Genomic DNA, 26641 nt, shown 5'->3' with positions numbered 1-26641 from the left:
CTGACCTCTTATTGATATGGAGCACAGAAATAAAACCATCAAAAAGAGTATTTAACAACACCACTACCACTGTTTAACATACAAACCAAAAGTAAGGAAATGAATCTGTTCTTTCACAATAAACAATTACACATTTTATTAAAAGTCCTTTGAATATAGAATGAAAATAAAAATATTCAAATAAGAAAAATTACAACTTCCCTAGGTTATCAAAACACTCCCCGAAATGTCACAAATGTCACTTGAATATTTCAAATGGCAAAATTGCCTATGTAGTTAGGTTTTTAATTACATAAATTAACCCTTCAAATCAACAAATTACAAAAGGATCCTCTTACTCAGATGAACCAAAGTTATAATAAAATAATCGTGGGCCCACACACACACACACACTTTCACACAGTCTCACGTGCGCGCTTTCCCCCCGCGTTGCAGGCCTGTAGCGTTGCTTGTGTGCGTTGTGGCCGTTAAAGCAAACTCAAAATTGGCCCCTTCACTCTAAAGAGCAAAAATAAAATAAAATCAATAATACCTGTAACAAGTCCCAAAGCTGTCCGTTGGGCTCAGCAAACGAGTGTTTCGCTCTCTTGGCTGCTCTCGTGAAATAGTCCGTGGCTCCGCGTGTCCCACGTAGCCAGAGGAACTCTGAACCTCACGGTGATTCAGAGCGCTATCTGGGTAGTCATCATGCTTTAAAATGACTGTCGTTATATCGAATTGCCTCAGACACGCAGCGCTAAACTGCCGTCTCGTCCCAAGAGATCGTGTATCTCACTCTCTCTCACCTATCGCGGCAAAACTGAAAGATGCTGTCTTCGTTTTGAAGTAACGTGGTATCAAACTCAACAAAACATTGGTCTTTCACACCACACTCCTAAACAGTAAAGTAACTTAGTCACAAATCACTTACTAACGGTTAGTTAGTAAAACAAAACAAACGACAATCTAGGAATATCAATCCGATTTGGATTTTTTCTTTCACCGCCTCTCCGCCTGTCATTTCTCTCGTTCCTTTCTCTCACACCCACCAACCACCGTCACGAATAGCTCTCTAGGAGGTGGGCTTTGCAAATCCCTTATCCAATAACACAAAAGAAATGATAAAACTTGCTTGTAAAAACCACATTGTCCAGCAAGTACATTTCAACCAAACAAAATAGCAAAACTAAATTTTAAAGAAACAGTCACATAGGCTGAGATTCATGAATTACATCAAACATAACAAAAAATAAGTACTCTACTTAAACTACATTCAAATGCTCAACTTCACCCAGGTTACACTCTTCCCCTTCTCAAAATCTCATGACCTCATGAGGCTATTAACTGCTGACTTAACTATGTCTGGTAGTTACTGTAGGTGAGGATATATTGAGGTTTTTTTCTTCACAACAGGCACATCGTGCTAATGGATGACACCAAACGGTGCTACAAGAATATCTCTTTTGAGACAGCCCCTCAACTCGTATGAGCATCCCTCCATAAGCAATGGATAAAGGCTGATCTGAAGGCTCTCCCAACTCATCATAGCTCAGCTTTACAACTGGTTTCACCTTTCGCTTTGGACGGCTTTCCATAGTGTTTATCTCCTTTCTAGGAGAATGTCTACGCTGACTCTCTTCAACATCTATTAACAGGTTCTCTCTTGAACCAGGAATTACATGGGACGAATTATCCTCCTCAATCTCTGTTCTTGGATTTTCTTCCATCATTTCTTCAGGAGGATGATTATTTTCAGGACCACGGGCTACAGCTTCCTCCTCTACTACTACAGGCTCAGGGAAATCTAAAGACAATGGTTTAGTCAATGTACTAATCCAATCAGGATTTGCATAATAGTACCCATTCTCTTCATCATCTTCAGAAGACACCTCCAAACTTGGATTCTCTGTTCCAGTTTCTTTCTCTCTTCTTAACTGCTCTTGCTGTGCAGTGTTTGCTCGGGTTACTGGAGGTTTTATCACTTCTCTTTCTGTATCAGGTTTCGGAAATCTCACATCATCTCCAATGGACAGTAAATGATCCCTATGAAGTGTTTTCACCCCTCCCATTCCTGTCTCTGGTTTTAGTTTGTACACTGGTAAGTTCTCTAGTTGCTCGGTCACGATATATGGTAAAGATTTCCATTTATCCTGCAACTTGTGCTTTCCTGTCAGAGCAAGATTCCTAATGAGAACTCGATCTCCTTTCTCCAAGTGCTGATGTTTCACTTTTTTGTCATAGTACCGTTTATTTCTCTGATGGCTTTTCAGAGATCTTTCTTCAGCCAACTGGTATGCTTTTTGCAGTTCACCTTTCATTCTTTGGACATACTGCAAGTGAGTTTTTCCTGCTTCCTCATCCAGTGGCAGGCCAAAACACAGATCAACTGGCAGTCTCGCTTCTCGTCCAAACAAGAGGTAATATGGGGAGTATCCAGTTGACTCATTTTTAGTGCAGTTGTATGCGTGCACCAACTGACTAATATGCTGGCTCCAACGGTTCTTTTGAGCTGGATCAAGGGTACCTAACATAGACAGCAGTGTCCTGTTAAACCTTTCAGGCTGAGGATCACCCTGTGGATGGTAAGGGGAGGTTCGGGACTTTCGAATACCCAGCATTCTGAACAGTTCTTTAATCAGACGACTTTCAAAGTCCCTTCCTTGATCAGAGTGTATTCTGGCCGGTAGACCATAATGCACAAAAAACTTTTCCCATAGAACTTTGGCAACAGTTAGGGCCTTCTGATCTTTTGTAGGAAATGCCTGGGCATATCTGGTAAAATGATCAGTTACGATCAGAACATTTGCGATTCCCCTGGAGTCAGGCTCAATTGAAAGAAAGTCAATGCACACCAAATCTAAGGGCCCATTGCTAGAGATTTGATTTAATGGTGAACATCTCTGAGGCAAAGTCTTTCGGGCAATACACCTGCCACAATTTTTCACATACAACTCAATGTCATTCGTCATTTTAGGCCAGTAGAACCTATCTTTCAGAAGTTCAGTTGTTTTTTCCACTCCGAGGTGTCCACTATCATCATGCAGAGACTTCATCACTTGAAAATGGTATGTATTAGGCAGCACCAACTGTGATTTTTCCCTTCCATCGTCATTTTTAGTCACCCGATATAGAAGCTGGTGTTTGATTATTAGTTTCTTCTCCTGCCTCTGCATCAATACCACATTTGTATCTGAACTTTTCGGCATGGAAAGTAAACTTCCTGACTCTACTGCTTTTTTCACAAGACCAATGACGGTGTCTTGCTCTTGAGCATTCCTAAACTCCTCAAATGTAACTCCAGCCATCTGATCAGGGCCAAGTTGCACAGGACACACATATAGCTGTGGAATGATCTGTGGAGGGACCCCAAGTTGATCAATCAACCTGACGGAAATCTCTGAACAACTGGTCATTTGACACACAGCTTTCACAGCTGACTCTGATACTGCTTTCCATCCATCCAAATCAACTGCACCTGTCGGGTATCGGGATAACACGTCAGCATCCAAATTATGCTTGCCTGGTTTATACTGTAAACTGAAGTCATAGGTAGCCAAGGCAGCTAACCATCTATGTCCAGTTGCAGTCAACTTAGCACTCGTCAAAACATATGTTAGAGGATTATTATCTGTTCGCACAGAGAACTTAGCGCCATACAGATAATCGTGGAATTTGTCCACAACAGCCCATTTCAGCGCAAGAAATTCCAGTTGGTGAATTGGATAGCGCTTCTCAGCAGCATTCAATTTTCTACTGGCATAGGCTACAGGTCTAAGTCCTCCAGGATATTCTTGATTTAGAACAGCCCCTAATCCCTTTAAACTGGCATCCACATGAAGGACATAGGGTTTTTCAGGATCAGCAAAGGCCAAGACTGGAGCATGGGTGAGACAATAGATAATGTTGTCAAATGCATTTGTGCACTCTTGATCCCAACGTTCTCCAAACGGGTCAGTTTCCCTGAAATACATCTTCCCTTCAGAAGTGACCTTCTTTTTCCCCTTCGCAGGCAAGTAACCTCTTGTCAGCTCTGTCAGAGGTCTCACAATGGCAGAATAGTTTTTAATGAACCTGCGGTAAAACCCACAGAAGCCCAGAAAGGATCTTAAGGTTTTCAGGTCTGTCGGCATCTTCCAGCTGGTAATTGCTTTTACCTTTTCAGGATCAGGCGATATTCCTTCAGCAGAAACAATATGCCCCACGTACTTAACTTGTGTCTGGCAGAACTGACATTTGTCAATTGAAACTTTCAACCCAGTCTCTTCCAGCCGATCTAGTACCCTCAGGAGTCGCTCTTCATGCTCTTCCAGCGTCCGACCAAATACAATGATGTCATCCAAATATACAATGACCTGCAGAAGGTGCATGTCTCCGACCGCTCTTTCCATTAACCGCTGAAACGTCGCTGGAGCTCCTGTGATTCCCTGCGGCATGCGTTCAAATTGATAGAACCCCAGCGGACAAATGAATGCGGTCTTTTCTTTGCTTTCTTCTGCCATCTTTATCTGGTAGTACCCACTGCGAAGGTCAAGGACAGAGAACCATTTGCTGCCAACAAGACAATCAAGGGCATCATCAATCCTTGGGGTGGTGTACTGGTCTGGAATTGTTCGTTGGTTAAGTGTCCTATAATCAATACACATCCTCACATTCCCATTCTTCTTGCGAGCTATAACAATGGGAGATGCGTAAGGGCTTCTCGATTCTGTAATAATACCTGCTGCAAGTAAATCTTTTATGTGCCTTCGAACGTCCTCAATGTCTGCAGGCGCAAGACGACGAGACCTCTCTCTAAAAGGTCTGGGATCATGCAGGTTTATGTGATGTTCAACCCCTTTTGCAATTCCTACATCCCATTCCTCAAAGGAAAACACATTTCCTCTGTCCGACAATTTCTGACTTAACCTTTTCTTCCATCCTTCTGGAACACTGGAGTTTCCAAAATTAAACAATTCTGGATTAATGGTAGTAGGAACAGTGTTACTCTTCTGAGCAACAGCCACTGTATCAGTCGAATACACTTGCGCAACTACAGTCCCAGGTGGAAGAGAGATGTCTCTAGAGGTCTCATTGTGTATTGGTACTCGAAGTTGATTCAACTTTTCCTCTTGTAAGGGTAAAACCACAGGAGGAATGAACAGTCCTGAAGGCAACTGATCCTCTGCAGAAGTTTCCACAAGGAAAATGTCCTTCTGTATGGGCTTCTCACACTCTACTTGACATATTGCTTGGAGTTCCCCTTTTGAAGGTACTGTCAGAGAACCGGGTCCCACCCACTTGACTCTTCCCTGTGAACAGTCAGCACTCTCTTTTGGTTTAGGTTTTTGCGGACAACACAGCTCCTGGTAAGGCGAACTGATCCTAAAGCTGTGAGCAATGTTGGAAGAACCAGTCTCTTCTGTTAGCGCCGCCAACCTTGTGAAAAAACTGGCATTTGTCCCAATTATCACTGGGACTGACTGGGGTCCTTGGGGCTCTGGACAGACCAATGCTAGAATGGAAATGGTTTCCTCCACTTTGGTACCGGAGGTGGGGAAAGAAGCATCAACCACAATATATCCCTTGTAAGGATAATTAGATGAACTGAGTCCCCATATAGATAGCCCATGAAGGGGTCGAATTGGCACATCAAGCAAGTATTTAGAATACCAAGAGTCAAACACAATAGTGACTTGGGATCCACTGTCCAAAAGAGCTCTACACGGATGTCCATTGAGCTTCAGGGACACTGTAGAGGTAGGCCCCACCAATCCTTTAGGGAGACATGCTGTTTCTAAGGCATCAATCTGGCTTTTCTTTGAAAAACAATCAGGTTGTCCTGCCTTACTGCTGTCATTTGGCGTTTCACTTCTTTCACTTTTAGCCTTCCTTAGTGAACGGACTAGCTTTTGGATCACTTTTGTGGGATTTTCAGGGGCTTGGCACCTAGTTGCGATGTGTCCATCTTCTCCACATCGATAGCAGAAGAAGTCTTCCTGAATCTGTCTAGACCTGCCTTTGGGTGGCATAGACCAAGTGCTGGGTGGTCTCTGAACTTGCTCTGGCGACTGGCTATGAGTTACACTCATAACACCAATCTTCTGCTGCAATTGCTTTATTTGATCTTTCAGAGATTTCACCTCCAAATCACGGTGGGTATCAACCTGTGTCTTTGAAGAAGTATGCCCAGACTCCAACATCACAGAAGCAGCTGACACATTTGGGGACCCTTGTACTAGCCTGGCTCTCAGATCCTTGATATCTGCTTTTAACTCTTTCACCACAGAAAAGCTAAGTTTCCCTTCGTCATGACACTGAACAGACTTTACAGTGGCTTTTATTTTCTTCCTGGCAGCTTCATTTTCCTCAGCTTCTCTGACCTCATTCAAAAGTGTCAAAAAGGTTGGCGGTTGATTTTTCCTCTCTCTAAGCCTCAGCTGCAGAAGCATTAGGTCTGACTCAACGGCCCCTCGAATTAGTTGCTCAACCCTAACTCGATCCAGCATTTGTGGAGACACTCCACCTTTCTGCACAACTTTGTTTAATGCTTTGTCCACTCTGCGCAGAAAATCTGATAAGGCTTCCCCAGAGCATTGTCTTAAAAGGCGAAAGGCAAAATACAAATCCTCTCCTGACTCCGACGTTCCAAAAGTAGTTTCTAGTGCTTCTATGTATTGTAAAACACTAGCTACAGGATTAGAGAATCGTACTGCCTTGATGATTTCGAGTGCCGGCCCTTTTAGGCTCTCTACTACCCTTCGTCTTTTCTCTCTTTCTGAGCACTCACACTCAGTAATCATCATTCGGGCTTGATCGACCCAGCCCTCCAATGTTTCTTCCCCTTGAGGTGTAGGCACAGTGCCAGAAAAAGTGCGTAATCTCCTATAGACATTATCACTGGGCGGTTTACCGGTTTTCTCTAACAGATCCCCCAACGCACGTATGATAGCTTCTGGAGAACTGGCACTTGGACCTGAAGGAGACACCAAACCTTGTAAATCAGTTAATGACTTTCCCTCTCCTACCAAAAACCTGGCAAGCTTCTCTTCAAAACCTCCAGAGGTAGGTACAGTTCTCTGGACTACAACAACTTTCCAGGGTTCTTCCCCTTTAGCAGACAACAGTTCAGTGGGAACAAGCTCAGGGTTAATGGTCTCACGACACTCGCACAACACCAGTTGTTTAAATGGGCTGGAACCTTCCTTGGTAGCTCTAACTCGCACTCTTCCCCAAGCTTTTACAGATTGTGTGACATCCTCAATATGTGCCACTTCCACCTCTGTTGACACTCCAACCAACAATATGGCATGAGTTTTATCAATCAGAACCTCTTCACACCAATTAGAGAGTTCTGCTTGGAAATCACAAGAGCTAGACAAATCCATCTTAAATTACAAAACAGTCAGTAAGAGGTAAAGTAGTTACGATACCAACAAGAGGAAATTTGAGTTCCCCGTACTGGCCACCATTTTATGTAACACCCTACTCAGACAGAAGGTTCTTCTTTTCAGAGATATTTAGAGTGATCACACGGGTTCTTTTATTTTGTGTCTCTCGACTAATTTTGGGAACTCTTCTTAAACTCAACTAACAATAGTCTGACCTCTTATTGATATGGAGCACAGAAATAAAACCATCAAAAAGAGTATTTAACAACACCACTACCACTGTTTAACATACAAACCAAAAGTAAGGAAATGAATCTGTTCTTTCACAATAAACAATTACACATTTTATTAAAAGTCCTTTGAATATAGAATGAAAATAAAAATATTCAAATAAGAAAAATTACAACTTCCCTAGGTTATCAAAACACTCCCCGAAATGTCACAAATGTCACTTGAATATTTCAAATGGCAAAATTGCCTATGTAGTTAGGTTTTTAATTACATTAAATTAACCCTTCAAATCAACAAATTACAAAAGGATCCTCTTACTCAGATGAACCAAAGTTATAATAAAATAATCGTGGGCCCACACACACACACACACTTTCACACAGTCTCACGTGCGCGCTTTCCCCCCGCGTTGCAGGCCTGTAGCGTTGCTTGTGTGCGTTGTGGCCGTTAAAGCAAACTCAAAATTGGCCCCTTCACTCTAAAGAGCAAAAATAAAATAAAATCAATAATACCTGTAACAAGTCCCAAAGCTGTCCGTTGGGCTCAGCAAACGAGTGTTTCGCTCTCTTGGCTGCTCTCGTGAAATAGTCCGTGGCTCCGCGTGTCCCACGTAGCCAGAGGAACTCTGAACCTCACGGTGATTCAGAGCGCTATCTGGGTAGTCATCATGCTTTAAAATGACTGTCGTTATATCGAATTGCCTCAGACACGCAGCGCTAAACTGCCGTCTCGTCCCAAGAGATCGTGTATCTCACTCTCTCTCACCTATCGCGGCAAAACTGAAAGATGCTGTCTTCGTTTTGAAGTAACGTGGTATCAAACTCAACAAAACATTGGTCTTTCACACCACACTCCTAAACAGTAAAGTAACTTAGTCACAAATCACTTACTAACGGTTAGTTAGTAAAACAAAACAAACGACAATCTAGGAATATCAATCCGATTTGGATTTTTTCTTTCACCGCCTCTCCGCCTGTCATTTCTCTCGTTCCTTTCTCTCACACCCACCAACCACCGTCACGAATAGCTCTCTAGGAGGTGGGCTTTGCAAATCCCTTATCCAATAACACAAAAGAAATGATAAAACTTGCTTGTAAAAACCACATTGTCCAGCAAGTACATTTCAACCAAACAAAATAGCAAAACTAAATTTTAAAGAAACAGTCACATAGGCTGAGATTCATGAATTACATCAAACATAACAAAAAATAAGTACTCTACTTAAACTACATTCAAATGCTCAACTTCACCCAGGTTACATATATAATAAAAGGAAATGTGCCTTCCAAAAAAAACATTCAATATCATTAATGTGTTGTATAAAGAAAATAAAAAGGACATAAGCAAATATAAATATTACAAATATGTGTTATAGACAAAGAAAGTTTGTAAAATGAACTTCAACTGTCAGAAGGACAGCTCATGAAGAACCAATCATGTACAGAAAGGAATGTTCAAATTCAGAGGAACAGTTCAGAAGAAACGTTAATAATAAAGATTGAGAAGATTGGATCAGTTGTGCTCCTTTTTTGGAATACTTGAATACTATTTTTTGTGGAATACTTGATGCGGCCCATCCTGACCCAGACTCTACCTCCAGCGGCCCCCAGTTAAGTTGAGTTTGAGACCCCTGCTCTACAGCGATCTGTCACGACACATTAAAGAGCCACAAAACGGTATTTATTGTTTAAATTTCTTTTAAAAAATGACCAAATTTGAAAGGTGAGACTTTGTTTAATATGTTTAATATCAAAAGTAACTGAAAAGAAACCTGGTCTGTCCTGTCTGTCAGACATAGCGACAGTAACTAAGGGGGGCGGGTCTTTGCGAAGGGTCAATTGTTGCTTAAATTTATAATAACCAGAAAAACCATCGCAAATATATTGTGGATATTCGAAATATCATAAAGCTCGAGCTCCTATGGCCTCGGAGAGCAGGCATACAACTTACATAACATATTTCAGCACTAATTACATCAGTCCACAAGTGACAGTTTCAAGTTTCAGTAACTGGAAAGACCAAGTAAAAGCATCTATGGTGATTCCAAGAGCCCGACAAAGACTTCTGGTTCATTTTAAGCAAAACATGTATATTGTTTCCAAAGAAATGTTGCACAAATGCCTCCTTTTCAGGGTATATATCAATTGTGGACAATGTAATGCTAAAAAAAGCAGCATTGAGAGGCAACTTACTTCTCTGGCAATGGTTTTGGTTCCAGCAACGCTCGCTGAAATTCCCGTTGATGGTGGTCTGTTTGCAGGTTATCGTTCCCTTGATGGTACCCGGGCAAATGTCTCCGCACTCCTGGTCATCCTTGTTTGCCACGATGTAGTTGTCCTCCATCGAGTCCGAGATCTTGGACCAGTCGAGAGTGGACAAATAACAGAGGTCGGGGTTCTTCTCGACGCGTACCGCCCCGCGCGTGATTTTGGTCAAGCTGTGGAGGCCGATCTCCTTCAGCTGGAACATTTCGAAAATGACCAGGGCATAGTTGAAGAAGAGGTTGTTGCCGCGAATGACGGTGAGGTTCGGGAAGAGGTCGCCGAGACTCTCCAGGCCGTAGACGCGGAAGAGGAGCAGGTAGTCCGTAACCACGACTAGCTTTGGGAAACTCAAGCCCCGGAAGTCCTCCGATCTGGTCTTGAACATGATCTGGATCTTCAGGTGGCCCTCGATCACCGTGCAGTTCTCGAGGACGCGCAGGTTGATCGGGTTGTTGTGGATGTCCGTGCTGAGGCAAACTGCAACAACAGAAAAAAACAAGTTATTAGCATGTGAAACTGTTTATTTGGACGCAATTGGCAAAATGCCAACATTATACGTCATGTCTGTTGCAATTTTTATATTGCCGCAATTAGAGATAACTGTGATTCACTGAGCATTTTAAAAACAACAAAGCCACTTGTAGAGTCCAGTGTTGATGTAGTTTATATTAAAGCGGTCTTAAGCTTCTTACATTTTCAACTTTATTTAGTGTGTAATGTTGCAGTTTGAGCATAAAAAAAGTCTGCAAAGTTACAAAGCACAAAGTCACTCCTGAGAGAGTTATTCTCTATAAGTGCACACTGTTTCTGAACTCCCCCCAGACAGCAACATAGTGTCGGCCCAGATCCGGGCCACATCCGGTACATGTGGATTCAGATGCGGGCCGGATCTGGGCCGACACTATGTTGCTGTCTGGGCCTGAAACGCCTCAATTCTTGTACAATGAATGTACACGTCACAATATTCCTCATTTAAATAATTCCCAATTGACCCTTCGCAGGGAGCTCAGGGTATATGCAGGAATCTTGAAGTTAATTTTAATACCTTTTCAAGACTTTTTCAAGACCTTCTCAATATTTTTTAATACCTCACCGCCACTTCAAGCTGTAACCATTTACATCAGTGATACTTTTAACTTAACAGTTTTAGTTTGTGATCAAGACTATAGACCACTCTGATTAAAAAAAAAAATCAAATAGGCTGGGATAGTAAATCAAAGCAAAGTTTATTAAAAAACAAAACAAAACTTTGCTCCACCCTCAACAACAATCATGCTGACATGTGCCTCAGTTCTTAGTTTTTTTTAATAAAAATGACTAAATTCACACACTTTTACAATGTTTTTGGGACTCAAACTGTTGGACAGCTAATTCAGAAAAAATTAGGGCTGTAGCGATACACTAATCTCACGATACGATACGATACGATATATAACACGATCGATATTCAGCCAACGATACGATTCGATATAATTCGATACACTTACATCATTTTCTGAAAGATTTAAAGGGGACAGAGTGATTTTGGTGGCATCTTGTGTTTAATTTACTTGGATTGAATTAATTGAACTGAAAACTAAAAACATCAATTACACAATATATGTATCTGACTGGACAGAGCTACAGCTTGCAAATGCTGGACAAAATGAATCAAAGATGTGTTAATAAAATTAGTTCCATTTATTGAAACAGTGCAAACTGTAGCTTACAAGCCTTTGAAAAGTAAATAAAGTGCAGTATTGCAATTAACAATGGAGAGTTAAAAAGTGCAAATAAAGATTTGAGAAAAAAGGTTTTATAAAAAGATAAACCTCACATATTTCAGCCTTTAAATCATTTTTATAAAAAGAATGAGTCAAAAAAGATAAATTACAGACATTTACAATGCACATTAGCGTATCTTTTATTATTAATAGTAGAATTAGGTCCGATTTTCCCGTAGCGTCTGTCGTTGCTAAGCAACCGTGAACTGCGCTCTCCACAACGACAAAGAAGTTTTAGTAGCTAATGGATTTCCACCACCGAAAAACGCTTGCTGTAGCTCTGCTACTACAAGATTTATCTACGGAGAAGAGAAAAACACCCGTAGTGTTTCATGTTGACTGAGCTTTCAATGTTGTTACGGAAAGGGTGAAGCTGACTGGTTGTTTCTTGTCACATGAACTGCTGTAAAGTTGAGGTGTTTTCATCTCGCTGCGCCTGGGAAAAATGAGCGCGCTTACCGCGCGCCTACATTTGAAATAACGAACTTGAGCGCGCAAAAGACGCGATATGTGAACGGCCCCTTGACGAGCTAAGGTAAACATGGGGGATTTCAATGGGACTTGTGTATCGATACTCGCGGCTTAAAAATCAATACTATCTTGGGGGAAAAAATATCGATTTATATCGCAGAATCGATAAAATTGCTTAGCTCTAGAAAAAATACTTTCAAAATGTAAGACTTTATAAAGCCGTGATAAGACTTTTTAATACTTTTTAAGGGTCTTAATTTTCCCAAAATTGATTTATCACCTTTTAATGCTTTTCAAGACCCCGCGGATACCCTGGAGCTTGATTGACAGGTGATCTGACCAATCATACTTCGCCATCCGCCATTTTGTCCGACAAAGCAGTCAGGAGAGTTAGCAGATTAACATGGGAGGATTTGAACTTGAAAAACGGAGTGTAGGCTACTGACGCCTTTCCGCGGTTGAAACAACATTCCTTCTTATGTTCATTTCATGTTTATTTGATTCTATAAATGAACTAGAAGGAAGAGATGATCGGTTCACGAGCAGCTTTAACTGATGCATACAGCGATCTGTCAGACAGTGACACATTAAAGAGCCACAAAACGGTATTTATTGTTTAAATTTCTTTTTAAAAATGACCAAATTTGAATGGTGAGACTAATATGTTTAATATTAAAAGTAACCAAAAAGTAAGCTGGTCTGTCCTGTCTGTCAGCGTGTTGTCAGTCTCCAAATTCAGCAAGCAAAACACAAACTTTTCAAGATTCAGGTGTTTCCTTCAGAGTAAAGTATAAATAGAAAATGCAGAAACATCTCCAAGTCATATTATACTAAAAAAATAAGAAATTACATTTCACATAAAGAAAGTTTTATTTGTTAAACTCTTTTTACCACACGGTAAAAATTACAATAATAAAATGGTTTGTTTGAAGTTGAAAATAATATATATTATAAACAGTAAAACAAATAGTAACATTATGTCAACAATATTTAAAATTTGATATAATATACAAGTTGTTTTGCAAGATAATGAGAATCATTCACATTGAGGTAATGAGAATTGGCGTGGAAAATTTGCTTAATTTTCATGAAAACAATCCTAAAAAAATAGGCCTAAAAATATAATTGAAATTAAAAGAATGGGGGGATAAAAATATAACTATAAAACAAATAATATCTTGTTACAATCTGGTGCCAAAGCTAAAGGACTTCCAGCAAATAGTCAGCAAAATTGAACTATTCCACACACAAATTTGTTGAAATATTCTACCTTTCCCACAATGATGATGATGTATGAAATTATGTAATGATAAATGAAAGTTTGTGTTCAACCACATATTACATCTGTGTTTTATATTCAATTCAAACTGATGTTATTATTAAAGCGTTTGAATTCGCCACAGTATTAATAACATCGCTGCAAGATCTAATGAGAAGCATTTAAACTTGGCGCTGAATTCTCTGTTATAACAATATATATCAGATTAAATAGTGCTAACATGGAGAGACCAGGAGAAGCATTGTCCCATGAACGAACACGTTATAGAAGGCTTTCCAATCCACAAATCACCAACATTCACCATGGATTTAATTTAGTAACTAACTGTAACCATGGTATGGTGGCAGAAATAGTCAAATGTTTTTACATTATTCATTTCAGGGTTCGTACTACCTTTTGAGAGTGAGATTCAAGGGCTTTTTCCAGCCCTTTAAAGCTCTAAATAATATGATCAAATTTAAATGTTATTTTTAATGTGATGACAAAAAACATTTGTTCATCCTTCATAGATTGTCCCCATCTGTAAAACTTAAAATTTCAATATGTAGAATAACTAACACTTGTTTGCAGATATAGAATCACTATTATACAATATGAAATCAAGAAATACATTTTTGTCAAAGCTTGACACTTTTTTGTGCTGAAGTATGAAAATCAAACTTTCTTCATACTCAAGACTGAATTACACAAAGCAAAAGAGCGCTCCTTTTATAATCACTGAAGCTGTCGGTCAGTTCAGTGTGATACTATAGAAGAACAAATGGTACATTTAATAAGAGTACAATATTAAAACATTTCCTTATAAAATGTGTTTTTTTCTAGGTTACTGATGTTAAAGGGGTCATATAATGCCATTTTCATACAAGTTAATTTGATTCTTTAGGGTCTAAATTAAAAGTTTGTATACTTTAATTAAAAATTATCATTAGTATTGTAAGAAAACACTCATTTTACCTGGTCAAAAACAGCTGTTTTCAGCACGCCGTTTCAGTGCATATGCCTTTAAATGATAATGAGCTTCGCTGACCCCGCCCCTCTGTTCTGCGGGCGTTTTGACACAACCAGAGCCGTTAACGGCTCTGGACACAACGCACGTGGAGTGTTTCCTTGACAACATTTGAGGGGATATTTTAGAGAAAGAATGGCAGCGGGAGTTTCTGAGGATACATCTGTGCAACCTTATCAGTTTGAACCGGAGTCGGACCCAGAACAAGATGACAGCCGCAAAGAAGTTCGACAATTAAGGCTCGAACAGGACGTTTCTGAATGGTTGGTTAACATAATGTCACTTTGATCTATCTTTGTTTACTGGCAGGGTAGAGTAACTTACTGATACGTACTCAGTTTGTAATAGCACAATAACCATAACACGTTGTTCATTATAAACGTGGGATTATGAATTATATTGAGAACGTTGTACATAGAAAACATGCCGTATATACGTTACGTGTAAACCTTAGCCGCATTCATCGTGAAGCGATTTGCAAAGATTAATATAAAGGTTAATAACATTTTACACTTACTTTTTCTGGAGGTGCAGCAGTGACATGAATAGTTGGTAACGATTCTTTATTCAGGAGCAGCTTCTTAGCAAAACCAGATTTATAAGTTACTTCCCTCATTTATAAAGCATTCTGGTGAGAAAAGATTCGCGAATCGCGCAAACCTGAAAGCATTGACGTTGCTCGTGGTGGGAATATTCCCTTCGAAAACAAAACTCAGTCATTGAGTCTTCAGCGGATCGGATTTAGGAACATCAAAATGTCAGCTGTGTTCCTTATTACACCCAATAACCGAACACCACACAATCGCTTAGACGCCATTCTGCTCCAGTGTAAACAATGACGGACTATGATGACAGCTCGCTCAGGGCAGGTGTGTGTTGAAGCGCTGCTGTCAATCAACAATCGTGGGAGGGGCGTCCGTTTTAGTGACGTCAATAAAACGAACGGCTCGATTTGAGGCAGGGGAATACATATAAGGAGATTAAAACAAAACAACTGGATGGATTTTTATCATTATATGATAATTGTGTACAGGCACCAGGGCCGTAGCTAGAGGATTCGGGGCCCCCTGAAAAAATATTGATGTGGGCCCCCACCACCCTCCACCAATATCATATACTGTACAATAGATGAACATGGAGGCCCACATATAACAGAAGATGGTGATGTTGTTGTGAAACCTTAATTTTAAAAGTTAAATGTTTATATAAAAATTACAACTAATAAAAACTAACAAAAAGCAAGAAATTGTTAAATAATAATAAAACCAATTTTTAAAAAGTAATATTTTTTTCCCCCATCAGTCTGTTATAATTCATAAATCAAAAAGTAAACATTTAGAAATTGACAAGAATGCAGTCTAATTAAAAAAATAAAACCATATTGCCTTATTTTTTAATAAAGATAATATGGAACTGGTAATATTATTAAATAAAGCGAATACATTTATTCATCCAAGTGCAGTGTGTTGAATTCGTGTTTTCTCGATGTTTTAAATATCATCAGCCGGCAGGTCAGATGCATAATGCAATGCGTCGTGACTCGTGTAATTTTTTTAAAACTCTATTTACAATAGTGTAAAAAGACAGGAATTTAGACCACGTAATCATTCGGTCTATTGTGGCGCGCACCGATAATAAAAAAATGACTGTACACGGCAGACTGTAGACGAAAGTTTTCTAATTCCCAGCGAAATAACAATACATAACCGGTCTTTAAGAACGTCTTGATCGACTGGGATACAACCACTCTCCTTGCCTCTCTCTCCGTCTTTTCCTGGCATTTCTGGTACCTGATTTCTGTTTTCTTTTCCCCGACATTTTTCAGTCAGTCAGTCTCCTGCTCTTCCACCAAGTTCATCGTTAACTTCAGGCTGCCGCCTCAACTCTGATTGGTTCTGTTCACGAGCTGGGGCGGGACTTACACTTTTATTGGGTCCATCTTGTCACTGACTCTGACTGAATAATTAATAAATACTTTAGGTCGGACTAAACCATTTTTATGGAGGTAAGAGAAGCAGATATTTGGAAAAATATTTACCCAAATTCCACGTTTTTGTGGTTTTCATTTAAATCTCAGGCATACAACTAATATAAATATTAGAATTATTCATACAACAGGGGCCTAAATAGTATAACTGCTGGATTTTGTGGGGCCCCCTGGGCAGCGGGGGCCCCTATAATTGTCACCGACTTTCACCCCACTAGCGACGGCCCTGACAGGCACTGCCAACACACATTTCAGTACAATCAGCACATTTCAGCACCGTCCTTCGGATGAGACGTTAAACCGAGGTCCTGACTCTCTGTGGTCATTAAAAATCCCAGGATGTCTTTCGAAAGAGTAGGGGTGTAACCCCGGCATCCTGGCCAAATTTGCCCAGTGGCCTCTGTCCATCATGGCCTCCTAATAATCCCCATATATATATATACACTGATTGGCTTCATCACTCTGTCTCCTCTCCACCAGTAAGCTGGTGTGTGGTGGGCGTTCTGGCGCACTATGGCTGCCGTCGCACCATCCAAGTGGATGCTGCACATTGGTGGTGGTTGAGGAGATTCCCCCTTCCATGTGAAGCGCTTTGAGTGCCTAGAAAAAGCGCTATATAAATGTAATGAATTATTATTATAATTACAATCAACTTGAAAAAGTGCATGTACCATTATATGACCCCTTTAATAAAACATGATGTTCATTTTATCGGCATCTTAAAGGTGCTTTATGTAACTTTTTCACTCTACTAAGGCATAAAAATACCATATGTTTGCATATATTGAGGAAACATGCTAAGTTCACACTCGTTTATCTGAAAAACACTTCTACAGCCAGTTATTTTACTTTGAAATGGGCATTTCCAGGCTGGAATGTTTGTTATTGTTTTGGTCTGTGATATATTCAATCCAATTTTTATTGTCCATTGCGCTCGTTCCTGTTGCGTGTGCTCAAACTGGCAACCCGTGTGAGCGTCCAGTCTGAGGAGCAAGTGGCGGGAGAAATGACCATCTCCGATATTTTGAATTCGACTGCAGTTCCTATTTCGACCACTAGTTGTCATTCTTACATACTGCACCTTTAACTCAAGCTTAATGCTTTACTGTCAAATGTGCATTTCCAAGAAATAAACGCAATATTATTAGTAACTGCACTTATAATTAATGCAAAACAATTTATTAAAATACCTTTATGATTAAAAATCCCAATAAAGCGCTAACAAATGAGGTGCTAGCACCACCATCTGTAGAACTGAACTTAGTGCTGGTCTCAAATGTTAGTCTGGAGCCCTGGAAGCGCTTAGATCTGAATGAGGACAAGGTTACATTTTATTGAGTTGGTCAACATTTCCAAGGTCGGCTGTAAACAGATATGGAGCTTGTTTGTGTAATAGCATGAGACCTCGTGCGCTTGTCTGTTCACACACTTTCCAAACTTCCCCTTTTCTTGTTCGCTAAACAACTAAAACTGCTCTTCATCCATATGGAGAGAGGGAAGCGTCCTGCCTCAGCCTGACTGAAAGCGGACACCTAGCCGTCATTTAGGACCCTGATTTATAGGTATCACCGCAGTGACATCAGGTTTTAAGTTGCTGCCTGTTTACGCCACGCTCTGGGAATTAACAGGGGGGCTTTTTAGATGCCGAAAATAAGCTGCAGCTGGTCTAGTAATGCTTACTGGGTAATGTGCGACGAAATAATGACAAACTTAATTTAAGCGCAGAAACAGATGGAGCTAATCGACAACAACTCCGAAACAGCATAACAGTTGAGCAAAACTGTATCGCTGTCGTACATGAAATATAAGATCTGCAGTATATACAGGTCACCAGCTAAAATACTTTACAGTCATAGAAAGCAAGCACGCTCATTTTCCTCAGCTGTAGGCAAAGGCAAGCGCGTTTTAAACCAGTGCTTCTCCTGAGAGACTAGCGCTAAATTAATCCCCTATCTTAGCACCATCTACTGTTTTGGAAAAGGAAGTTGCTCAACTGCATTTGTGAGAAAATCTGCCTGGACGCATTTGTGAGAAAATTGAGCTGAGAGATCTCATAAAAGCCACAATCATAATAACAGACATATGCATTTGCATGCACTAGATTTGGTATTTGTTCAAAGGTTACATGCAATTTGTAGGATGGTTTGTATTTATTTGTGAGATATCTAGGCTCATTTATTTATATTTGCAAAACACAATACATAGGCCTATTTGTTACTCCACAGCAGGGACGTGCACAGACATTTTGAGGGGCAGGGGCTCAAGTGAAAAAAAGGGCACTTTAACTTTTTTTTAAACAAAAAAGTATATATATTAACACAACTCTGACTTTTTAAAAAATTTATTAAAAAGGTTAATTAATTTTATCTATGTCTACAAAATAATCAGTTCACACAGAAACCATGGTCTCCTTAGTATTCATATGAGCAGCAAAGGAAACCATGCCACAATGTGCATGTTTTCTACACTGTAAAAAGTAATAAGTTGACTTTACTAAGAAAAGCTGTGAAAACTGATTGCCTCAAATTTTTCAAGCAAATTAGGTCATAAGTTTTGACTTGATACTACTGTCTACTTCTTTGTAGAGTTAACTTGTGTATTTGTAGAGGTTACCATAAAACTTGAGTACAGGTAAATTAATAAACTCAAGTTTAGGCAACTTACAGATTTAAGTTGAGATTTGTAAGCAGAACTTAAACAAAACAGTTAATTTAACATGTCTGCTTGTTCATTTTACTAGAGGAATGTGTGGAAACTGATTGCCTTAAATTTCTCAAGCAAGTTGTACTCAAAATTCTAAGTTGAAAATACAAAGACAGACAACACATTTGGCAAAACACTAGAATGTTTATTTGTTCAACAATAATAATGTTAAAACATTACTGGCCCGCCAACAACATTTTAGAAATAAAGCACAATGCACTCAAGAAAAAACAAAAAAAACTAAAGACAATAAAGACATCAATGTTTCTTTGTTTTTAACATCTTTACAATGTTTCAACAGTGGTTGAAAGCAGAGCGTTTAAGTCACAGAGTTTGGTACAGAATGCCTTTCCTACTACAGTTCTCTTTAAAATTCTCTTCTTATAAAACTCTATTCTAAAACCAAACAAGTAAACTTGAAATTCAAAACATCCTGTTAAATATGGATATTTTTATATTTTTTCATTTTCAACAATTGGAAAACACTGACGTATCTGTAAAACAGTACTGAACAATTTTCTTTAGAGTTCTCTTAAAGGAACACTCCACCGTTTTTTCATATTAAACTATGTTATTCCCTTAACTAAGACGAGTTGATACATAGGCCTACCTCTCTCGTCTCAGTGCGTGCACTCAATCGCTCTGGCGCGTCGCGACACTTTGATAGCACTTAGCTTAGCCCAGTTCATTCATTAGGACTCAAACAGAGAAGCGACCAAACACCTCCACGTTTTCCCTATTTAAATACAGTTACACGAGTAGTTACACGACCGAGAATGGTGTAAGATGATTACACCAGTGTAAAATGGATAACTATAATGTATGGCTGAATAGCACTTGAGAGCACTTCGACTCGGTGCAGTAATATCATCACTCCTAAAAAATCCTCTCATCATCAGGAGTGATGATATTACTGCGCCAAGTCGAAGTGCTCTCAAGTGCTATTCCGCCATACATTATAGTTATCCATTTTACACGCTTAGAAAAGCGCCACGTTTTATTTTGTGTCACCATACTTGGTCGAGTTACACTACTCGTGTAACTGTATTTAAATAGGGAAAACGTGGAGGTGTTTGGTCGCTTTTCTGTTTGGATCCTAATGAATTAACTGGGCTAAGCTAAGTGCTAACAAAGTGTCTAGCGCGCCAGAGCGATTGAGTGCACACACTGAGACGAGAGAGGTATGTATCAACTCGTCTTAGTTAAGGGAATAACATAGTTTAATATGATAAAAAAAGGCGGAGTGTTCCTTTAAAGACAGCTCTATTCACTCAAAGCATCATGGCTATGATCTATTACTGCATCAGGCGATTTTTCAGTGATTGGATTTTAGGTTTGAGTGACTTGTGGCCAAGGGACAAAATCACTCTCTGTATGAAGTCGAATGTGCTCTTCAGTGCTGCAGGTTTCGAGCATAAATTAGTCCAAAGAGCAAACACATTGCTTGTGGAAGATTTTCAAGATCATCCACAACCACTGTACCTTCCAGAACGATTGCTGTTGTTGACGCATCAAGATGCAGGGAGTAGGGTACGGCAGCGGTTGCAGACGACTCGGGAATCACTGTCAGAATACCTATTTCAATGTTGGACATATCTTCATTGTCATCAGTCCTAAAAATGGGAATAGCATATAACAAAAATGAGGTCAAAGAAAGCCACAAAACATATTTTAAAGGAACACTCCCACCGTTTTTTCATATTAAACTATGTTATTCCCTTTACTAAGACGAGTTGATACATACCTCTCTCATCTCAGTGCGTGCATTCAATCGCTCTGACGCGCGGAGACACTTTGTTAGCATTTAGCTTAGCCCAGTTCATTCATTAGGATCCAAACAGAGATGAAGTTAGAAGCGACCAAACACCTCCACGTTTTCCCTATTTAAATACAGTTACACGACCAAGTAAGGTGACACAAAATAAAACGTGGCGCTTTTCTAAGCGGGTAAAATGGATAACTATAATGTATGGCGGAATAGTACTTGGACTCTGTGCAGTAATATCATCACTCCTGAAAAATGATATTACTGCGCTGAGTTGAAGTGCTCTCAAGTGCTATTCCGCCATACATTAGTTATCCATTTTACCCGCTTAGAAAAGAACCACGTTTTATTTTGTGTCATCATACTTGGTCGTGTAACTACTCGTCTAACTGTATTTAAATAGGGAAAACGTGGAGGTTTTTGGTCGCTTCTAACTTCATCTCTGTTTGAATCCTAATGAATGAACTGGGCTAAGCTAAGTGCTAACAAAGTGTCTGCGCGCGCCAGAGCGATTGAGTGCATGCACTGAGACGAGAGAGGAATGTATCAACTCGTCTTAGTAAAGGGAATAACAGTTTAATATGGAAAAACGGTGAAGTGTTGCTTTAAAGGGATAGTTCACCTAAAAATGAAAATCTTGTCATAATTTACTCACCCTCAAGTTGTTCTAAACCTGCATGAGTTTTTTTTCATCTGTTGAACTGAAAAGAAGATATTTTGATGAATGTTGTTAACCAGACAGTTGAGAGTAGCCATTGACTTCCATAGTTAGAAAAAATACTATGGAAGTCAATGGGTAAACTAAACTGTTTCATTACCGACATTCTTCGAAACATATTATTTTGTGTTCAACAGAAGAAAGAAACTCATACAGGTTTGGAACAACATAAGGGTGAGTAAATTACAGAATTTTTATTTTTGGGTGAACTATCCCTTTAAGAGCACATACTCATTAAAATGTGAAACAAACAAATAAATAAAACGTATCTTTCACTTTCTTTTCTCTAACCCTTACTTTGTTTCAATGTCCTGACTGTTTTTCTTGCCTTCATAACTCTTCTTGCCAGATATCAACTGTTTGAAGAACAGTTTGCCTGTTAAATAAGAATCACATCAGAGAAAAAAATACTTACAAAACATGTCTTGTAAAAATCGGTGGGGTCCTCTCCGAGAAGGAGTGGTAGGCCATGAAGAACGGGTGTTTGTTCCGCATTGATGTTGGATTTCTGCAAAGTTATAAAAATGTATATTGAATAGCGCTCGACACTAGCACAACACAGAGCAAAAAAACAACAGCAAAAGCAACATTTGTTTTGCTATCGAAACATAATTGCGATGAGCTTACGTCATTTTAATCTGCTGCAGCCAATGTCTCCACATTAAGTCTTGAAGTTATTGGTGAAACGTTGAGTGAATCTGTCACAAAATAAAAAGACAAAATAAGCTAATACCTGCTTGTTAGTTACACTATTTTAATTAATGCATCGTGTTGTTAATTTCCATGTGAACGACACGTGAGCATCGAACTTTCTAGACAGAATGAAAGTAACGTTAGGCCGCACAGCCAGGATTTACATATTATTATTGATAATCCCCGAACTTATAAACGATTAACACAGCTTACAAACTGTACATAAAACAGTGTTCAGTAAAAATCGATTTTTGCAACCTAACGTTAGCTAGTAAGCCACTTGTCTCAACTGGTCTCATAGGCTTGTTGCATAAACAGAACGTTCGATATTTCCGGGTTGTCACGGTAGGCCGCACAACTTCCGGTTACGTTGACGTTATCTCCTCTCAGAGAGAGCGAGAGAGTGATAGTTTAGTTAGACGGCAATTATGAGTTTCTCAAGACTAAAAGAAAAACGAATTAAATTACAGCGTCAATCCAGACGAACGTCTTTACACTGTTGTGTGCCGATATGTGGAAATTCGTCGAAATACAATGGAACGATTAGTTTTCATCGCTTCCCTGTGGATCTTGAGGTGAGATCAAAGTGGCTAGTCAAGATCCGCAGGGATAGCTTCACTCCAACTGAATGCACTCGAGTCTGCAGTTGTCATTTCCTTTTTGAGGATTTTGTAACGACGACTGGAGGGGAGAAACGACTAAAGAAAGGCAGTGTCCCTTGTTTGTTTGCCTGGAATGAGTTCAGCGTCCCGGCACCTCGGCTTAATGTCTGGCAACGTCGGCCAAGGCCTCCTTCCCCTGACCTACCGATGGCGTCTGACAACGAGGTGGTCACAGAGATGGAAGTTGTACATCGTGATCACGCCTACTGTGTCACCCCCACTACTGCACTTGTCACACATCATCTGGCAGATGAAAACGAAGCCCTGAGGAGAAAGGTAGAGGAGCTCCAACAACAAGTCCAATCACTGCAACTGCTGTCTCGGTTTGGACTCCAACACCTCCAAGGATCTGATGAGGATATTCGTTTTTACACAAGGTTGGTCCATGCTATTATGCAATTGTATGTAGTAGCTAACTCTATGTGTGTCTGGGTTGCAGTGGGGGTTATAGTACTGAAAATCTATACTAAAGTTAAAGTACAATTACTCCCTAAAAAATGTACTCGAGTAAAAGTAAAATTTCCTTTTTGAGAAACTGAAGTAAAATTTAAAAAAGTATGTTGTTCCATCAATAATATGTCAGTCATCATTTTGTATTATTATGAACATAAAGTTCTAAAGTGATTATAATTTCATTGCAGATTTGCATCATACAAGCATTTCCAGGCCTTTTGGCAATTGGTGGAGCCTGCTGCAACAACTAAAATGGTACGGATCACCAGTGTCCATGCTGCCTCCAAAGAACCTAGCCTTCTGAGACCATCAGTAAGTTATGTTGTTAGTCTTAACATTTGTTACAGTTTACTTGACATATCTTGACTGTCAAAGGCTCCATTATTAATCAAGGGTGTTTTCAGATGATTTGTTAGGGCAACACACATTAATACTACAGTACAAGTGATTTCTAGTGTGTTGTGTGTTTTTGTTTTTTAACAGAGACTAGCACCGATAGATGAGTTACTGCTTTTCTTGATGCACCTTTCTGTGGGCCTGCATTTGAGGGACCTAGCCAAACGCTTCAACATCCATACCACCACAGCAAGCAGAATAATTACATCGTGGACACATTTCCTCTATTATCTACTGGGTTCCATCCGCCTGTGGATACCACCAGAGGAATTAAAGGCTCATCTACCACCTGAGTTTGCTTTGTTCCCAGACACACAAGTGGTGCTTGACTGCACAGAAATCTTTTGCCAAACTCCCTCTTCTCTTCTTTTGCACAGCGAAGTCTACTCCCCATACAAGTCACACACCACTTTCAAGGCCATGATTGGCATTGCACCTCATGGTCCCATCACCTTTGTGTCACCTCTGTATGCAGGTTCCATGAGTGACCGGGAAATTTTTAAGCAGTCAGGAATAGCCAAACTCCTCACACCAGAGATGGCCATTATGGTTGACAAAGGCTTTCTTGTGGACAATCTCTTCTCTGGAAAGGTTTACCGACCTGCTTTCCTTGCAAGAAACAAACAGATGACCAAAGAGGATGTCCAGCAGACACAGTCTATTGCCCGTGTGAGAGTGCATGTTGAGAGGTGCATCAGGCGAGTAAAAGAGAACAAACTGTTTGATAAAGTCATTCCTCTGTCAGTGTGTGGGAGCATTGACCAGTTGTTCACCGTCGCTTGTCTCTTGGTGAATTACCAGAATGGACCACTGGTTAAGGCATGGGCAACACAGAAATGAATGGACTAGAATTTTTATGAATCAGTTTACAATCAGTTCCAATTTCTTTGTTCAAGTTTTATTGTTAATTTTTACGAATCTATACAAAACTTGAACTGATACTGTATGTTGTATGTTTACAAACATACACAAATGTAGAGATGTTATTGTTCATTTTTACAAATCTATATATATCTTTGTAAATGCACTCACACACTCTCTCACACACATACTTGCTCATTTGTTATTGCTGTTCAGTTCATTCCATTTTGATGGTCATGTATTTTTACCCAACATGTAATATAATTGTTCATTTCTGTTCATTTTTGTTCTGTTACAGTTAGTAATAGATGATTGAAATAAATAACATCTTAAGAGTCCAACATTTCTCTTTGTAACACTTTGTTCAGATTTGATTCTAAGCATAATGTAAAATTATTGAGAAACGTTTTTTTTGTAGTTTTTTTCTGTACAAAAAATGCTAAATTTTGACATTTTTTTTAAACATTTTATAACATTTAGATATGAATCCAACTTGTGAAAATATATCTTTCAGGTAGTCAAATAGTATAATGGAGCCATGTAGCTGTAATGTTTCAGGCAGCAAACTTAAAGTTTAATATTCAAACAATCCAACAATCGAAACAAGTGTGTATGAACACAAACAATAACCGGCCAGTGAACAGAGAAACAGGGGGAGCTTAAATACACAGAGATAATGACAAAGACAACAGGTGACGATGATGAGTGAAACACAGGTGAAGGCGGGGATGACAACGATGATGAACAGGTGATGATGATGACGGAGGATACTGGGAAGTGTAGTACAGATGAAGACAGACAGTGAATGTGACAATAGCCATCTAGTGGTTAAATTGATTTTTCAAAAATGGGCATAAATGTTACATTAAACCATTTAAAATTATCCATGTTATCCCCATGAATGAAAGTTAGATATCTGGGTCTTTTATAAAGTGAAATTTGCATAAAATACTGTTGTTGTTTTTTTGTTAAAAGCCTATTTAAATAAATATTTTTTAATCTATTCATAGAAATTTACAAGATATTATAAATCCTCCCAAAACTACACAAATGTTGAGGAAAAACATTAACAAACAGAGTAAAATTGCATTTGTAAAAACATTTTTATAATCCTGTTACAAAATTAAATGTTATTGTCTGGGGTATCTGAAGACCCCAAAGATCACAAGTGACAACATAAATGAGGGTTAAACTGATATGTTGTTTGTTTACAAACATTCACAATTTAATAAATACATACAAAAATAGAACTGATTTACTGTAAATTATTCTAAGAGTAACAGTAAATAGTAACAGTATCTATTTCAAACACACAGCCATGTAAAAATAAAAAAAGAAGTGATCCCCCTTCTCCCTAATGATTTGTGCAACCTCTGCATCTTTGTAGATTCTTTGGATGACCATGTCATCCTCTGCAAACACCACAAAGTCACACCACTCCATTCCACTTATTAGAAGCTGGCCTTGGACCTGCCAGTAGTAGCTGTGCTGCCGTTTTAATTGCATTGTGTTGCCATGCAACTTCAAGTACTTGCAATCAACATAGCTCTTGCAATTTGGACATTTAATCTCAACCAAACCATAGGGAGGGTTTTCGGTTGGGTCAAATACAACCCCGTCAGGAGAAGACCCTAACCAGGGGGCATCAGGGTGGATGATAAACCCACAAGGCCAATAGTTTGTGTTCTTGATCCTGCAGTACTCCTCAATGGCAACAGGTTCAAGTACCAGGCCCCTCTTCATGGCAGCAGTTTGAACAGTGCCCTTCCAAATCCTCTGAGCGAGCTGCTGTGCTGTACTCTCACCTCGAACATGGCACAACTCTCTAAAGTGTGAGGACGTTATTCGTGGTCGACGAACCTGATGCCACTCTGCAGACAAGCTCTGGTCCCGTGTGGAAGCCTCCACCTGTCTGGCCATTTCAATACTTGTCTGGAGGGAGACCAGATGAAGTTGTTGTTGTTCACTGCAAACAAATTGACAGGTTGTAGGCTCCAACCTGTAATCAGCCAACGGCAGAAGTGGAGGTGGAGGTGCATCTGA

The 26641-nt window shown here is 39.6% G+C and overlaps 2 protein-coding genes across 2 annotated transcripts in view; one reads left to right on the top strand and one right to left on the bottom strand.

Annotated features, from left to right (window-relative positions):
• The window catches only part of LOC130078195 (insulin receptor-like), a 51564-nt gene extending 28484 nt beyond the window's left edge, over window positions 1-23080 (bottom strand). Inside the window, exons 1-4 of the mRNA XM_056243718.1 lie at window positions 23062-23080; window positions 21831-21909; window positions 20533-20663; window positions 9770-10318 (exon numbers count right to left, since the gene is read on the bottom strand). Coding sequence (XP_056099693.1) covers window positions 9770-10318; window positions 20533-20663; window positions 21831-21909; window positions 23062-23080 — 778 coding nt within the window. The remainder of the gene's footprint in view (window positions 1-9769; window positions 10319-20532; window positions 20664-21830; window positions 21910-23061) is intronic.
• A 399-nt stretch (window positions 23081-23479) lies between these two features.
• On the top strand, window positions 23480-24627 carry LOC130078190 (uncharacterized). Its single transcript, XM_056243714.1, has 2 exons — window positions 23480-23653; window positions 23825-24627. Exons 1-2 carry the CDS (start codon window positions 23594-23596, stop codon window positions 24575-24577), a joined length of 813 nt encoding a protein of 270 aa, XP_056099689.1. The 5' UTR covers window positions 23480-23593; the 3' UTR covers window positions 24578-24627.
• Window positions 24628-26641: the final 2014 nt, after the last annotated feature.

This window comes from Rhinichthys klamathensis, unplaced genomic scaffold (genome assembly GCF_029890125.1).
Source record: "Rhinichthys klamathensis goyatoka isolate OS25496 unplaced genomic scaffold, OSU_Roscu_1.1 h1tg000830l_1, whole genome shotgun sequence".
Taxonomy (NCBI): domain Eukaryota; kingdom Metazoa; phylum Chordata; class Actinopteri; order Cypriniformes; family Leuciscidae; genus Rhinichthys; species Rhinichthys klamathensis.
The sequence above is the reverse complement of the archived record's forward strand: the minus strand, read 5'-3'. Positions and strand labels throughout refer to the sequence as shown.

Excerpts from the sequence above, each read along its gene's own strand:
- LOC130078190 (XM_056243714.1), top strand. The coding sequence starts at position 23,594 with ATGGTACGGATCACCAGTGTCCATGCTGCCTCCAAAGAACCTAGCCTT. Across the intron at positions 23,654-23,824 it reads CTAGCCTTCTGAGACCATCA|AGACTAGCACCGATAGATGA; the intron begins GTAAGTTATGTT and ends GTTTTTTAACAG.